At 41.9% G+C, this 19,759-nt stretch overlaps 1 protein-coding gene across 3 annotated transcripts; it reads left to right on the top strand.

Annotated features, from left to right (window-relative positions):
• Positions 1–3,550: 3,550 nt before the first annotated feature.
• Positions 3,551–17,961, top strand: LOC138192331 (ras association domain-containing protein 7-like). 3 transcript variants are annotated; one of them, XM_069139657.1, is made up of 5 exons: positions 3,551–3,569; positions 14,954–15,080; positions 15,155–15,796; positions 15,873–16,141; positions 16,237–17,961. In XM_069139657.1, the coding sequence occupies exons 2-5, from the start codon at positions 14,978–14,980 to the stop codon at positions 16,372–16,374; spliced, it is 1,152 nt and encodes a 383-aa protein (XP_068995758.1). In that variant the 5' UTR covers positions 3,551–3,569; positions 14,954–14,977; the 3' UTR covers positions 16,375–17,961. The 3 variants fall into 3 exon arrangements, with proteins under 3 accessions (XP_068995758.1, XP_068995756.1, XP_068995757.1); XM_069139655.1 differs by lacking the exon at positions 3,551–3,569 and having other exon boundaries at positions 14,409–15,080; XM_069139656.1 differs by lacking the exon at positions 3,551–3,569 and having other exon boundaries at positions 14,409–15,080; positions 15,873–16,320.
• The last annotated feature ends 1,798 nt before the right edge of the window (positions 17,962–19,759 follow it).

Here is a 19,759-nt window from a genome sequence, read left to right as displayed (position 1 = left end):
ATGAAGTCCAGTGAAACCAAATATCGTCCAAGAAAACAACATTGAAACATGGAAGAATCGTTCATGAACATTGAGACCAGAGATACTGAACATGTTCATGCATGAGAAGACAGATCAGTCCAACTAAAGATCATTAATACCGTTTCATCAGTGAAACGAAAAAAAATGGAAATATTTTAGAATCCATGCATTAAAAAATGTAAATGACAGAGTACGAGATTTTATATTTTCCTTTTAGATGCATATTGTCTGATATAGATGTTGAACATTTTCTTTTTATTATTACTTTAAGATTACAAATGTTTTGTAGATGAAGGAAATTATAATGTACGACAAGACCAATGTGGAAAACACATCATTTTTGGAATATTTCTATTTTGTCTCATTTTCTTTTTTGATTATTACAATTTATGTTTTTATTCTTATTTGTTTATGTAGTTATATGTCTATGATGAAAAAATGTTTTATGATGGATATGTCAGTATTGTTCATTCATGATTTTACTATAGTTTTAAAATGAAAGGAGTCTCAGTGAATAACGAATATTCATATGAAATGACTTTAAAAGGTGACTTGCTTTGTTTTTCTTACATAGATGATGATAACTTGAACAAGTCACAGAAGTGGAAAACAAATAGCTACTCAGACTTTTAAATACTTTAAATATGTTTCTATTGTTTCTTTTATTCATTTGTCTATCAAACCAGGAAGGAAGCTCGTTCAGTACTAACTCCTTGTGACGAGATTGACGATTTTATTATTATTTTTTAGAACATGAAATCTTTTATTACAAACACATTGCTGTGTTTTGAAAGGCATTCGTCGTACTGTATGTTTTTGAAAATGGATTTCATGTAAAATATTGTGGCCTTTACATTTTCATGTTATGATGTTCATGTTCTTGACAGATGATGGTGTGTTAAACATTTGTATTTTTCTTGATTTATTTTGATGCACAGCTACAGTATATTCATTATATTCAGTATATTCAGTATATTCATTATATTCAGTATATTCATTATATTCATTATATTCAGTATATTCAGTATATTCAGTATATTCATTATATTCAGTATATTCAGTATATTCATTATATTCATTATATTCATTATATTCAGTATATTCAGTATATTCAGCACACAATGACGCTGATGCTGTTTATAATGGTGTTGAAGTAAACCCTCCATATGTCATCACTAGTTACTACTTTTGAAGTTTTATTTGTAATCAGTACATGAACAGCATGTTAATATTTTGACGTGTATTTGACGTGAAATGTTGACTCATGTTCATGAACACTCGAAACACACAACAGCAGCTGATGCTGATGTTTTCAGACGACCTGCAAGAAAGTTGAAAATCTGACAACTATGACTTTTATTTCTTTTTCATTTTTACTAATTGCAAATGTTTGTTTTTTTTATCCTTTAAGTTGATATACAGTAAAGTTTTGTGCATGATGACAATTAATGATGATATATGTGGAAAGATCAGAAATTCTTTGAATAAATATAACGTATTAAAAATCAATGCTTTCAGTAGCTATATTCAACATTTTATCTCCAAGTGATGGACAGATACATGTGGAGCTTTAATATTTAATCAGGATGTGAATCAGTGAATCAGGAGAGAAAGTTGTGCATCAGGAAACAAACATGACTCCAAAGGAGAGATAATGTGGCTGGAAACTTAAAAGGTGATGACATGGCAATGGTTCCAGCTATAGAAGTTATTGTTTCTTCTAAAGCCACTTCAGACAATTTAAAACTTTACTTTTGAAAACACTTTTGGAAATTAAAAATCTGGTCAGTTCACAAATGGTTTTTTTTCCACAACTGCACTTTTCAATCTGTAACCAAAACCATGTCACTACTGTCAATCAAAGTTTCACCTTTTACCAGGTGACAGCTGTGCCTTTATTTCCATGGTGAATTGCATTATGGGTGAAGTGTATCTATCAGCAGTTGTTAGAATATTGCTGACACATTTAAAACACAGGCAGACTAACGTTAAGTATTACATGCTGCTAGAAGATGCACGAAGTGGAGAAATATCTTTTAAAATAAGAATAAATAAATGTTTACTTCTGTTTCTGGACAGAAACAACATCGCCGGGTTATGCAGCTGTTTTTTTAAGTGAATTATCCACCACAGTAACTCTGGAAGGACATGCTGTTGTTGACATTTAGGAATATTTCATCATCATCATCATTAAATGGAGTTTCACTGCTGAGTTCGATGGCAGCAGAAAGTCTGAGTCGGATATCTCAGGAACTGATCTGACGGCTCGGCAATATTACACAAAATGTAAGTGAGAAAAAGTTTCATATTTACCTTCTTTCTGCCATGTTGGAGTTAACGTTGAACAGACGGAGTCACAATATCCTGTTCATCTGGCACCAGAGATTAAAGTCGTAATCTGAACACTGCTTCACTGCTTTAAAACGATCAACACAAGACGGGAGCAGAGATTATATGCAGTTCACCTTTCCACCACTTGAGGGAGGTATCGGGTTATTTACCATTTAAATACCTCCCTCAGTTCGATCCCACAACATGTGGAAGAACCGGTCTGTTGGAGGGTTTGTGTTTGTCCTGCAGAGTCTTCAACATCACAACTGAACCAGAGACTCCGGAGTCTCAACACTGCTCATTCTCTTAGATCTTCACAAACATCGTATAAATGTAAGTTTTCGGAGCAGAAGTCAGAGCACACTCACTAATAACTACAATAAAAGAAACATTTTCTGGTACAAAGGAACTTCTTTCTTATTTAAACATCTTCATCTGCTGCCTTCAGTACTTAGTGTCTGCTCGACTTTTAAAATGAAACGGGGATGAAGAAAACCAGCTGACACACACACACACACACACACACACACACACACACACTCACACACACACACACACACACACTCACACACACACACACACACACACACACACACGCGCACACACACGCACACACCCACACACACACACACACACTCACACACACACACACACACACACACACACACACACACACACACACGCGCACACACACACACACACTCACGCACACACACGCACACACGCACACACCCACACACACACACACACACACACACACACACACACACACACACACACACACACAGGAATGCAGCTGATAGGCAACAGGAACAGAGTCTCCATCAGAGCTGCTCTGAGTTTTTATCTCTGACTCTCAGTGGGCGGAGCCTGGTTTCGGCGTCACAGTGACATCACTGTTTAGAGACACAAGGCAGCAGCAGATGAAGGAAGGAAAGAAAAAAAAAGATGTAAGAAATTAAAGTTAAAGAAAAATGTGCAAAGAAAAAGTCAATTTTGCAGGAAAACTTTGGTCGATGTTGTTAATTGACCTCCGAACACTTCCAGTGACATCATTCATCACTCATCACATCATGATCCAGAAAGACTGCATTCCACAGTTCCACTCCTCCTCCTGCTCCTCCTCCTCCTCCTCCTCTCAGCTGAAGCGTGTCTGTCCGTGAGTGTTCTGCAGGGAGTCAGAACCATCAGACCCAGACGGACGGTTCATCAGGAAGGTGAGTGACATCCACTTCCTCTCTGAGGTGTCCAATCACCTGATTGGACAGACGGGAATCTTTCAGTTAAAAAAAATAAATCTGTAATTTTGTAATAAAAAAGGTAATTATCTCATAAAAAACTGTAATTATCTTGTAAAAACAATGAACTAATTGTTTGTTTTTGAATCTCTTAATTCTCACTATGCTTAAATTAAACAGCAGAACATTGATCTTCACTCTGACGGTGAGTTAAATGAATTATAATAATGAATAATAACGTCGCCATGACGACCTCTTTGTTCAACAGGCGGATTAATGAATGACTTGAATCCTATTTTGCGATCAGAACAAAATAAACATTTATATTTTCACAAAAAACATCAGTTTCGACGTGAAGAAATCAAATTTACATGATTTTAATGGAGTTTAACACAATCTGAAGATTTAAAACTGATCTCCAAAAAATTATCTTAGTTAATGACTGACATTTTTTTGTAATTTAGCATTTGAGAAATGTTTTTTTTTTTGCACTAAGAAGGAAAAAAATTCACTAAATTCTACTTTTTTAGGCCAAAACGTATTTTTCCATCAGGAAGTGAAGAGAAGGCAGAAATCAACAATCAATATTTTAATGGGTTCCTTCCTGCTACACTACAAACTACACACACACACACACACACACACTACACACACACACACACACACACACTACACACACACACACACACACACACACTACACACACACACACACACACACACTACACACACACACACACACACACACACTACACACACACACACACACACACACACACACACACACACACACACACACACACACACACTACACACACACACACACACACACTACACACACACACACACTACACACTACACACTACAAACTACACACACACACTACACACACACACACACTACACACACACACACACACTACACACACACTACACACTACACACACACACACTACACACTACACACTACACACACTACACACTACACACTACACACACACACTACACACTACACACACTACACACACACACACTACACACTACACACACACGCTACACACACACTACACACACACACTACACACACACACTACACTACACACACACACACTACACACACACACACTACACACTACACACTACACACTACACACACTACACACTACACACTACACACACACACTACACACTACACACACTACACACACACACACTACACACTACACACACACACACTACACACACACTACACACACACACTACACACACACACTACACTACACACACACACACACTACACACACACACACTACACACTACACACACTACACACCAAACTACACACACTAAAAAACTACACACTACACTACACACACTACACACTACACACACACACTACACACTACACACACACTACACACACACACTACACACACACACTACACTACACACACACACACTACACACACACACTACACACTACACACACTACACACCAAACTACACACACTAAAAAACTACACACTACACTACACACACTACACGCTACACACACACACACTCCACACTACACACACACACACACACTACACACTACACACTACACACACACACTACACACTACACACACACACTACACACTACACACACTACACACACACACTACACACACACACTACACTACACACACACACACACACACTACACACTACAAGCTACACACTACACACACTACACACACTACACACCAAACTACACACACTAAAAAAACTACACACTACACTACACTACACTACACTACACACACTACACACTACACACCAAACTACACACACAAAAAAACTACACACACACACCTTACTGGATCTGGTGAACAGAGGGAAGTGGGCGGAGTCAAACTCTCCAGGAATGTCAGTGTGTTCTGTCACATTCCTGCTCGCAGCAACATGTGTGTCTTCTTTTGCACACACGTGACGACTTCACGGGCACACACAGCATCACAGGTTACACACACTACACACGTCACACACGTTACACAAATTACACACTGCAAACATTACACACACTACACACATTACACACACTACACACGTCACACACACGTTACACACGTTACACACGTCACACACGTCACACACGTTACACACGTTACACATGTTACACACGTTACACACACGGTACACGCGTTACACACGTCTCACACACACACACGTTACACACGTTACACACACGTTACACAAGTTACACACGTCTCACACACACGTTACACACGTCACACACACGTTACACACGTCACACACACGTTACACACACGTTACACACGTCACACACACGTTACACACGTTACACACGTCACACACACATTACACATGTCACACACGTTACACACACACGTTACACACGTCACACACACACACACGTTACACACGTTACACACACGTTACACACGTCACACACACACACACGTTACACACGTTACACACACGTTACACATGTCACACACATTACACACATCACACACACGTTACACACGTCACACACGTTACACACGTTACACACACGTTACACATGTTACACACACGTTTCGCACGTCACACACGTTACACACGTTACACACACGTTACACATGTTACACACACGTTACACACGTCACACACACGTTACACACGTTACCCACATACACACACGTTACACGTTACACACGTCACACACGTTACACACGTTACACACACGTTACACACGTCACACACATTACACACATCACACACACGTTACACACGTCACACACGTTACACACGTTACACACACGTTTCACACGTCACACATGTTACACACGTTACACACACGTTACACATGTTACACACGTCACACACACGTTACACACGTTACACACATTACACACATCACACACACGTTACACACGTCACACACGTTACACACGTTACACACACGTTACACACGTCACACACGTCACACACGTTACACACGTCACACACACACGTTACACACGTTACACACGTTACACACGTTACACACATGTCACACACACGTTACACACATTACACACGTCACACACACGTTACACACGTTACACACGTCACACACACGTTACACACATTACACACGTTACACACGTCTCACACACACACACACGTTACACACGTCACACACACGTTACACACGTCACACACACGTTACACACGTTACACACGTCACAGACACGTTACACACGTCACACACACGTTACACACGTCACACACACGTTACACATTACACACGTTACACACGTCACACACACGTTACACACGTCACACACACGTTACACACGTCACACACGTCACACACACGTCACACACACGTTACACACATCACACAGGTTACACACACGTTACACACGTTACACTCGTTACACACATCACACACACGTTACACACGTCACACACACACATTACACACGTCACACACGTTACACACACGTTACACACGTTACACACGTCACACACACACACGTTACACACGTCACACACACGTTACACACATCACACACACGTTACACACGTTACACAAATTACACACTGCAAACATTACACACACTACACACATTACACACACTACACACGTCACACACACGTTACACACGTTACACACGTCACACACGTCACACACGTTACACACGTTACACATGTTACACACATCACACACACGTTACACACACGGTACACGCGTTACACACGTCACACACACACACGTTACACACGTTACACACACGTTACACAAGTTACACACGTCTCACACACACGTTACACACGTCACACACACGTTACACACGTCACACACACGTTACACACACGTTACACACGTCACACACACGTTACACACGTTACACACGTCACACACACATTACACATGTCACACACGTTACACACACACGTTACACACGTCACACACACACACACGTTACACACGTTACACACACGTTACACACGTCACACACACACACGTTACACACACGTTACACATGTCACACACATTACACACATCACACACACGTTACACACGTCACACACGTTACACACGTTACACACACGTTACACATGTTACACACACGTTTCGCACGTCACACACGTTACACACGTTACACACACGTTACACATGTTACACACACGTTACACACGTCACACACACGTTACACACGTTACCCACATACACACACGTTACACGTTACACACGTCACACACGTTACACACGTTACACACACGTTACACACGTCACACACATTACACACATCACACACACGTTACACACGTCACACACGTTACACACGTTACACACACGTTTCACACGTCACACATGTTACACACGTTACACACACGTTACACATGTTACACACGTCACACACACGTTACACACGTTACACACATCACACACACGTTACACACGTCACACACGTTACACACGTTACACACACGTTACACACGTCACACACGTCACACACGTTACACACGTTACACACGTCACACACACGTTACACACGTTACACACGTCACACACACACACGTTACACATGTTACACACATGTCACACACACGTTACACACATTACACACGTCACACACACGTTACACACGTTACACACGTCACACACACGTTACACACATTACACACGTTACACACGTCACACACACACACACGTTACACACGTCACACACACGTTACACACGTCACACACACGTTACACACGTTACACACGTCACAGACACGTTACACACGTCACACACACGTTACACACGTCACACACACACGTTACACATTACACACGTTACACACGTCACACACACGTTACACACGTCACACACACGTTACACACGTCACACACGTCACACACACGTCACACACACGTTACACACATCACACACGTTACACACACGTTACACACGTTACACTCGTTACACACATCACACACACGTTACACACGTTACACACGTCACACACACACATTACACACGTCACACACGTTACACACACGTTACACACGTTACACACGTCACACACACACACGTTACACACGTCACACACACGTTACACACATCACACACACGTTACACACGTCACACACACGTTACACACGTTACACACGTCACACACACGTTACACACGTCACAGACACGTTACACACGTCACACACACGTTACACACGTCACACACACGTTACACATTACACACGTTACACACGTCACACACGTCACACACACGTTACACACGTCACACACGTCACACACACGTCACACACACGTTACACACATCACACACGTTACACACACGTTACACACGTCACACACATGTTACACACGTTACACTCGTTACACACATCACACACACGTTACACACGTTACACACGTCACACACACATTACACACGTCACACACGTTACACACACGTTACACACGTTACACACGTCACACACACACACGTTACACACGTCACACACACATTACACACGTCACACACACATTACACACGTTACCCACATACACACACGTTACACACGTCACACACACGTTACACCCGTCACACACACGTTACACACGTCACACATGTTACACACGTTACACACACGTTACACACACGTTTCACACGTCACACACGTTACACACGTCACACACACGTTACACACACGACACACACACGTTACACACACACACATGTTACACACGTTACACACGTTACACACGTCACACACACGTTACACACGTCACACACACGTTACACACGTTACACACGTCACACACACGTTACACACGTCACACACACGTTACACACATTACACACGTTACACACGTCACACACACACACACGTTACACACGTTACACACGTCACACACACGTTACACACGTCACACACGTCACAGACACGTTACACACGTCACACACACGTTACACACGTCACACACACGTTACACATTACACACGTTACACACGTCACACACACACACGTTACACACGTTACACACGTCACACACACGTTACACACATCACACACACGTTACACACGTTACACACGTCACACACACGTTACACACGTCACACACGTCACACACATGTCACACACACGTTACACACGTCACACACGTTACACACACGTTACACACGTCACACACACGTTACACACGTTACACACACGTTACACTCGTTACACACATCACACACACGTTTCACACGTCACACATGTTACACACGTTACACACACGTTACACATGTTACACACGTCACACACACGTTACACACGTTACACACATCACACACACGTTACACACGTCACACACGTTACACACACGTTACACACGTCACACACGTCACACACGTTACACACGTTACACACGTCACACACACGTTACACACGTTACACACGTCACACACACACGTTACACACGTTACACACATGTCACACACACGTTACACACATTACACACGTCACACACACGTTACACACGTTACACACGTCACACACACGTTACACACATTACACACGTTACACACGTCACACACACACACACGTTACACACGTCACACACACGTTACACACGTCACACACACGTTACACACGTTACACACGTCACAGACACGTTACACACGTCACACACACGTTACACACGTCACACACACGTTACACATTACACACGTTACACACGTCACACACACGTTACACACGTCACACACACGTTACACACATCACACACGTCACACACACGTCACACACACGTTACACACATCACACACGTTACACACACGTTACACACGTTACACTCGTTACACACATCACACACACGTTACACACGTTACACACGTCACACACACACATTACACACGTCACACACGTTACACACACGTTACACACGTTACACACGTCACACACACACACGTTACACACGTCACACACACGTTACACACATCACACACACGTTACACACGTCACACACACGTTACACACGTTACACACGTCACACACACGTTACACACGTCACAGACACGTTACACACGTCACACACACGTTACACACGTCACACACACGTTACACATTACACACGTTACACACGTCACACACGTCACACACACGTTACACACGTCACACACGTCACACACACGTCACACACACGTTACACACATCACACACGTTACACACACGTTACACACGTCACACACATGTTACACACGTTACACTCGTTACACACATCACACACACGTTACACACGTTACACACGTCACACACACATTACACACGTCACACACGTTACACACACGTTACACACGTTACACACGTCACACACACACACGTTACACACGTCACACACACATTACACACGTCACACACACATTACACACGTTACCCACATACACACACGTTACACACGTCACACACACGTTACACCCGTCACACACACGTTACACACGTCACACATGTTACACACGTTACACACACGTTTCACACGTCACACACGTTACACACGTCACACACACGTTACACACACGACACACACACGTTACACACACACACATGTTACACACGTTACACACGTTACACACGTCACACACACGTTACACACGTCACACACACGTTACACACGTTACACACGTCACACACACGTTACACACGTCACACACACGTTACACACATTACACACGTTACACACGTCACACACACACACACGTTACACACGTTACACACGTCACACACACGTTACACACGTCACACACGTCACAGACACGTTACACACGTCACACACACGTTACACACGTCACACACACGTTACACATTACACACGTTACACACGTCACACACACACACACGTTACACACGTTACACACGTCACACACACGTTACACACATCACACACACGTTACACACGTTACACACGTCACACACACGTTACACACGTCACACACGTCACACACATGTCACACACACGTTACACACGTCACACACGTTACACACACGTTACACACGTCACACACACGTTACACACGTTACACACACGTTACACTCGTTACACACATCACACACACGTTACACACGTTACACACGTCACGCACACGTTACACACGTTACACACGTCACACACACATTACACACGTTACACACGTCACACACACGTTACACCCGTCACACACACGTTACACATTACACACGTTACACACGTCACACACACACACACGTTACACACGTTACACACGTCACACACACGTTACACACATCACACACACGTTACACACGTTACACACGTCACACACACGTTACACACGTCACACACGTCACACACATGTCACACACACGTTACACACGTCACACACGTTACACACACGTTACACACGTCACACACACGTTACACACGTTACACACACGTTACACTCGTTACACACATCACACACACGTTACACACGTTACACACGTCACGCACACGTTACACACGTTACACACGTCACACACACATTACACACGTTACACACGTCACACACACGTTACACCCGTCACACACACGTTACACACATCACACATGTTACACACGTTACACACACGTTTCACACGTCACACACACGTTACACCCGTCACACACACGTTACACACATCACACACGTTACACATGTTACACACACGTTACACACGTCACACACACGTTACACACGTTACACACATTACACACATCACACACACGTTACACACGTCACAGACACGTTACACACGTCACACACACGTTACACACATTACACACGTTACACACGTCACACACACACACACACGTTACACACGTCACACACACGTTACACACGTTACACACGTCACACACACGTTACACACGTCACACACACGTTACACACGTCACACACACGTTACACACATTACACACGTTACACACGTCACACACACGTTACACACATTACACACATCACACACACATTACACATTTTACACACGTCACACACGTCACACACGTCACACACACGTCACACACACGTTACACACGTCACACACGTTACACACACGTTACACACGTCACACACACGTTACACACGTCACACACACGTTACACATGTTACACACGTTACACACGTCACACACACGTTACACACACATTACACATGTTACACACGTCACACACACGTTACACACGTTACACACACGTTACAGACATGTCTCTTTCCTGAAGCCGTGAACTCAGCTGCCTCCTGTTGGCTTCAATCATCTTTAATATGCGTGTGTAATATAACCTGAAAGTCTGAACCGAGTTTAGAAACGTTTCAACCTGTCTGAAACACATTTTATACTCATGTTGAGTTTTACGAGAAGAATTTGGGATTTTTGCATTTTACAGTGTTTTTTAAGTGTGATTTTGAAGTACTGTAAACATGAGGCATGAAGGAGTTAATGATCTCTGATTAGCCGAAACTCAACTCAGTATCTGCTGAGAGCTGCTTCCTGTTTCAGGAAGTTTTCATTAACCTCAGATAATATTACGTCATATTAAATGGAAATGTTTTCTCTTGAAGTGAAATACAGTAACTATATCAGCTCCTTGCTGCCTGTGTGTTCAGTAGAAGAGTTTCAGGACTGTTCTGGTTTTCAGTTGAAGAAGTGTGAAACTATTTGCTGGCGGCTGTTTGTCTTCCAGTTCAACACGGCTTCACATGTGCTGCTTACATACAAACAACTCCTCAACACGCGTGTTTGCTGTCGGTCACATGACACCGTGAGAGAGACGTCTGCCACTCGTTTCCCTCTTTAAAGTATGAAACGTGATAGGATGAAACATGATAGGATGAAACGTGATAGGATGAAACGTGATGGGATGAAACGCGATGGGATGAGCCAGCAGGAGGAGGAATCTCCGTTTTCCACCTGAAAAACAACAACAACATGCTGAATCAGCATCCAGGATGTTTCTTACCAATGATTTCAGTTAGTTATCGAGCAGAAATATGTAACTTATGTATTAATTTCAGCCTCTTTGGAGAGAAAACAGTCAGAAACACCGACATATTTGACAAAAACTAATAATGTTGTTCAAATAAAGTCTTTCAAAAAGGTCAGAAATATGAATAAGCAGGTCAGAATAGTTTCTTAGTTGTTTGACAGATTTCATCAGGAAGCAGCGAACGATCGCAGATTCATAGAAATTGAAGTTGAAAACAGAAACGGATGAAAACATCACAAATTAAAGCTCGGAGGGTTTTAGACCTCATTTTATGATTCATCTGCTGATTCTCCACGGGGATGTGACAGTCCATCTTCATCACTTCATCTTCATCCTCATCCTGTCAGTTCATCTTCATCTTCATCCTGTCAGTTCATCTTCATCATCTTCATCATGTCACTTCATCTTCATCCTGTCAGTTCATCTTCATCATCTTCATCATGTCACTTCATCTTCATCCTGTCAGTTCATCTTCATCATCTTCATCATGTCACTTCATCTTCATCCTGTCAGTTCATCTTCATCTTCATCCTGTTAGTTAATCTTCTAGAGACTGTGTGAAAGTTTTCTTTGTTTAGTAATCAATGGTGAGTTTCTATTGCTGCATATTTGTAACACCTGGTGACGGGAGGTCGAACGAGCAGGAGGTGTGGGTGTGATCTAACGAGCAGGAGGTGTGGTCTAACGAGCAGGAGGTGTGGGTGTGATCTAACGAGCAGGAGGTGTGGTCTAACGAGCAGGAGGTGTGGTCTGACCAACTGAGATAGGCGTCTATATAAGCCCCGCCGCATAAGCCAAACTTTAGTGTGTATTTTTGACTTTTGGAGGACTACATACAGCCGGATCACTGGAGGGAACGCGTCGCTTCAGCTGGAGTAAATCCACCTCTCTGTGTCACTTCAATCAGTTCACCTCTGATCATAACAGCTGACAGTGATTCATCAATAAATGATGAATCCTCATAATTCTGCTGCGAACATCTACCAGTTCCCGCTCAGCTGCAATCTGATTGGCTGTCACCGCTGCGCTCTTAAAGGGACAGTACATAATTTACGCACCTAAATGCACCTGATTAATAACAGGTGAGAGTAGAAGCAGGTGATGTAGATATAATTTACCATCTCAACAACTCCTGTTATAGTATGACATAAATATTGAGTATACAGATTTTATTAAAGATAAATAGTGTTATTTGCTATTTGAATGAATTAAACAACTCAACAGTGAAGGAAAACAACTAAATATATTTACTCAGAAACCAAAATCAAGTTCGGTTTTAAGATACTTAGAACTGATTATTTCTTCTTTCTTGGGGAAATAATGTTACTGCAGAGCTCTTGTAGTTTTGTTTTAATTCTATTTCCTTATTGGTTTACTCTCATTGTCCATCTGTCCCTGCAGCTGTTTGTGGTGCTGAGTCCGGTGATGGAGCTGAAGGTGTGGGTGGAGGGCGTGGTCCGGGTGGTCTGCGGCCTGTCGCTGGACACTTCCTGTCAGGATGTTGTCATCTCTCTCGCACAAGCAATTGGTGAGTCTGTCATCTCAGCAGAAACTCAGTCACGTCAGAACAAACTTTATAAATGATCTGTTGTCCCTCCTCAGGTCGGACGGGCCGCTACGTCCTCGTCCTGAAGCTACGAGGGAACGAGAGACACCTGCTCGCCGCCGACCGTCCTCTGCAGCGTCTGGCCCGGTTGGGTCAGCAGGCCGCTCAGGTCCAGTTCTTCCTGAGGAGGACCGGTCCCAGCCCCGCCGAGGGTCAGAGCACACCCAGCAGAGAGAGGCGCCTCCCTCTGCCCGGACCACCACAACCAGAACCCGTCAAAGGCAGGCAGCCCCAGAAGGCTCTGACCTTCAGTCTGGGCCCGTCCACCCACCCCTGGAGGACTAAACCCAACCGGGCCTGGTCTCCATCGCCCAGAGCCTCGCCCGAACCACGGGCTTCTCCGGTGCCTTTCCTCGACTCTCCCAGCTCAGTTCCTCCTTCCTCCTCCAAAGAGGAGGTGTTCAGGCAGATCCTGCAGCAGCAGAGGAGACTGCAGGATTTGGACATTCAGCTGCAGGTTCTGGAGAGACAGACAGCGCTGTGGGAGCAGCAGAGGACGTCTGCCGGTTCCAGTCGGACTCCGGACCTCGCAGACGAACTGGAGGAACTGGAGCAGCGTGCGAGGCAGAACGAGGAGGAGCTGCTGCAGAAGGAGGACTGGGAGGAGCATCTGGAGGTGGAGATGGAGAGAGAAGGAGGTGCATCTTCAGAACACTTCCCACCTCCTGCATGTTTCCTGTTCGGTGTCTAACAGAAAAACGCTGTCATCAGCAGATATTCACCGGCGTCTCCAGCAGAAACACTCATCACTCCGCGAACACACCTTCAAGATCAGGGCGCTCCACACCCGCTCTGCTCATCTGGAGCAGGACCTCCTCCTCACAGCCCCCCGGCGGAGCTCCGGGGAGGGACCTCCTCCGCCCAACGAGGCCCTGAGGCCCTTGAAGGAGGAGCTGCAGCACCGCCTGCTGGTGGGAGAGGAAATGGACGCCACGCAGGCTGACACACGGAGGAAGCTGCAGGCTGCAGAGGGAACAGTGAAGGTACAACTCTTCTATCACGTAACAGCTCAGACCATCAGTGAACTTTCACCACAGTAACATGAAGACGTGTAGATCGGATCATATGTGTCCTCCAGGACAGACTGGAGACCGTGGAGGAGCTGAACAAGGAGCTGAGGCAGTGCAACCTGCAGCACTTCATCCAGCAGACCGGCGGCGCTGCTCACACTGACCACGGCAGCGTTTACCTGAACAACGCCGGCATCCAGGAGTAGCAGAGGAGATGTAGAGGAGGAGGAGGAGGAGGAAGAGGAGTAGCAGCAGAGGAGATGTAGAGGAGGAGGAGGAGGAAGAGTAGCAGAGGAGATGTAGAGGAGTAGCAGAGGAGATATAGAGGAGGAGGAGGAGTAGCAGAGGAGATGTAGAGGAGGAGGAGGAGGAGGAGGAGCAGAGGAGCTGCAGAAGAGGAGGAGGAAGAGAGGAGGAGGAGTAGCAGAGGAGGAGGAGGAGGAGTAGCAGAGGAGATGTAGAGGAGGAGGAGTAGCAGAGGAGAGGCTGTCACTGCTGCTACCTTCAGTACAGTCAGTACAATATATATATAATATATATCAAATACAATATGATGTAACAGAAATACTAATACTATAATAAAATATAATAATATAAAATATCAGATTTTCTTTTCATTGTCTGGGGATTAAAGAAATATAGATAGATAGAAATGTAACATTTTACATTTGATCTATTGTTATTTATTAAATTAGTAAACCAGGAAGTATTTTACTGTTTGTAAAAACTGCAAAGTATACATTTAATAAAGTTAAAAACAAAAAGTCACAAAGAATGAAAATGAACAGGAAAATGTGACGGAAGAAAAACAAATTGTCAAAAACCTGTGTGTGTGTGTGTGTGTGTGTGTGTGTGTGTGTGTGTGTGTGTGTGTGTGTGTGTGTGTGTGTGTGTGTGTGTGTGTGTGTCTGTGTGTCTCTGTGTGTCTGTGTGTGTGTGTGTGTGTGTGTGTGTGTGTGTGTCTGTGTGTGTGTGTGTGTGTGTGTGTGCGTGTGTCTGTGTGTGTGTGTGTGTGTGTGTGTGTGTGTGTGTGTGTGTGTGTCTGTCTTTGTGTGTGTGTGTGTGTGTGTGTGTGTGTGTGTGTGTGTGTGTGTGTGTTTTTCTGTGTGTGGGTCTGTGTGTGTGTCTGTCTTTGTGTGTGTGTGTGTGTGTGTGTGTGTGTGTGTGTGTGTCTGTGTGTCTGTGTGTGTGTGTGTGTGTGTGTGTGTGTGTGTGTGTGTGTGTGTGTGTGTGTGTGTGTGTGTGTGTTTTTCTGTGTGTGGGTCTGTGTGTGTCTGTCTGTGTGTGTGTGTGTGTGTGTGTGTGTGTGTGTGTCTGTGTGTCTCTATACTATATACTCTATACTATATGCTATATGTTATATACTATATACTCTGTACTCTATACTCTATACTATATACTCTATACTCTATACTCTATACTGTATACTCTGTACTCTATACTGTATACTCTATACTATATACTATATGCTCTATACTATATGCTCTGTCAAACTCATTTTAGTTAAGGGGCCACATACTGCCCACTTTCATCTCAAGTGGGCCAGACCAGTAAAATCATAGCATAATAACGCAGACATAATGACAATATTTCTCTTTGTTTAAATCATTGGTGAAGGTTTTTGTATGATAAACCCTGTTTTAAGGTCTTTCTACAATAAACTAGAAACATAAAGACCAAAAACTCAGACATCAGCCCACTGTTTATCTGCCTGGGCTCTCCTCTGCAGATTCCCTAGCAGCAAGCGCTGCTCCCTCCGGAGCAGACGTCGCATTTACGCTGTTTTTGAAGCAATTACTGGATCGATTAAAAAAATTACAAAACGTTTGTACTCATAAACCTCCATATTCTCATAGAAATGCAATTTATGTCTTTCTGTAATTTTCCCACTTAGTAAAGTCATCCGGCGGGCCGAGCTGGACATATGCTATATAATATACTCTATACTATATACTATATACTCTATATTCTATACTATATACTCTATACTACATACTATATACTATATGCTATATACTCTATACTCTATTCTATATATTATATACTATATACTCTATACTATATATTCTATACTATATACTCTATACTATATACTCTATTCTCTATACTATATACTCTATACTCTATACTATATACTCTATACTATATACTCTGTACTATATGCTATATAATATATACTCTATACTAATACTATATACTATATGCAATATACTATATACTCTATACTAATACTAAATACTCTATACTATATGCTATATACTATATACTCTATACTATATACTCTATTCTCTATACTATATACTCTATACTCTATACTATATACTCTATACTATATACTCTGTACTATATGCTATATAATATATACTCTATACTAATACTATATACTATATGCAATATACTATATACTATATACTCTATACTAATACTATATACTCTATACTATATGCTATATACTATATACTCTATACTATATACTCTATACTATATACTCTATTCTTTATACTATATACACTCTATACTATATACTCTATACTATATACTCTATACTATATGCTATATACTCTATACTATATACTATATGCTGTATACTATATACTATATACTCTATACTAATACTATATACTCTATACTATATGCTATATACTATATACTCTATACTATATACTCTATACTATATACTCTATTCTTTATACTATATACACTCTATACTATATACTCTATACTATATACTCTATACTATATGCTATATACTCTATACTATATACTATATGCTGTATACTATATACTATATACTCTATACTAATACTATATACTCTATACTATATACTATATACTATATACTCTATACTAATATTATATACTCTATACTATATGCTATATACTACATACTCTATACTATATACTCTATACTCTATACTCTATACTATATACTCTATACTATATACTCTGTACTATATGCTATATAATATATACTCTATACTAATACTATATACTATATGCAATATACTATATACTATATACTCTATACTAATACTATATACTCTATACTATATGCTATATACTATATACTCTATACTATATACTCTATACTATATACTCTATTCTTTATACTATATACTCTATACTATATACTCTATACTATATACTCTATACTATATACTCTATACTATATGCTATATACTACATGCTATATACTATATGCTCTATACTCTATACTCTGTGCTATATACTATATGCTATATACTCTATACTATATACTCTATACTATATACTCTATACTATATGCCAGATACTATATACAATATACTATATACTCTATACTCTATACTATATACTCTATTCTCTAAACTATATACTATATACTCTATACTCTATACTCTATACTATATGCTATATACTACATGCTATATACTATATGCTCTATACTCTATACTCTATACTATATACTCTGTACTATATACTATATGCTATATACTCTATACTATATACTCTATACTATATACTCTATACTCTATACTATATGCTATATACTGTATACTATATACAATATACTATATACTATATACTCTATACTATATACTCTATTCTCTA

Source organism: Embiotoca jacksoni, unplaced genomic scaffold (genome assembly GCF_022577435.1).
Source record: "Embiotoca jacksoni isolate LCO1_2020_lvr unplaced genomic scaffold, fEmbJac1.0.p SCAF_84, whole genome shotgun sequence".
Classification (NCBI taxonomy): domain Eukaryota; kingdom Metazoa; phylum Chordata; class Actinopteri; family Embiotocidae; genus Embiotoca; species Embiotoca jacksoni.
The sequence above is the reverse complement of the archived record's forward strand: the minus strand, read 5'-3'. Positions and strand labels throughout refer to the sequence as shown.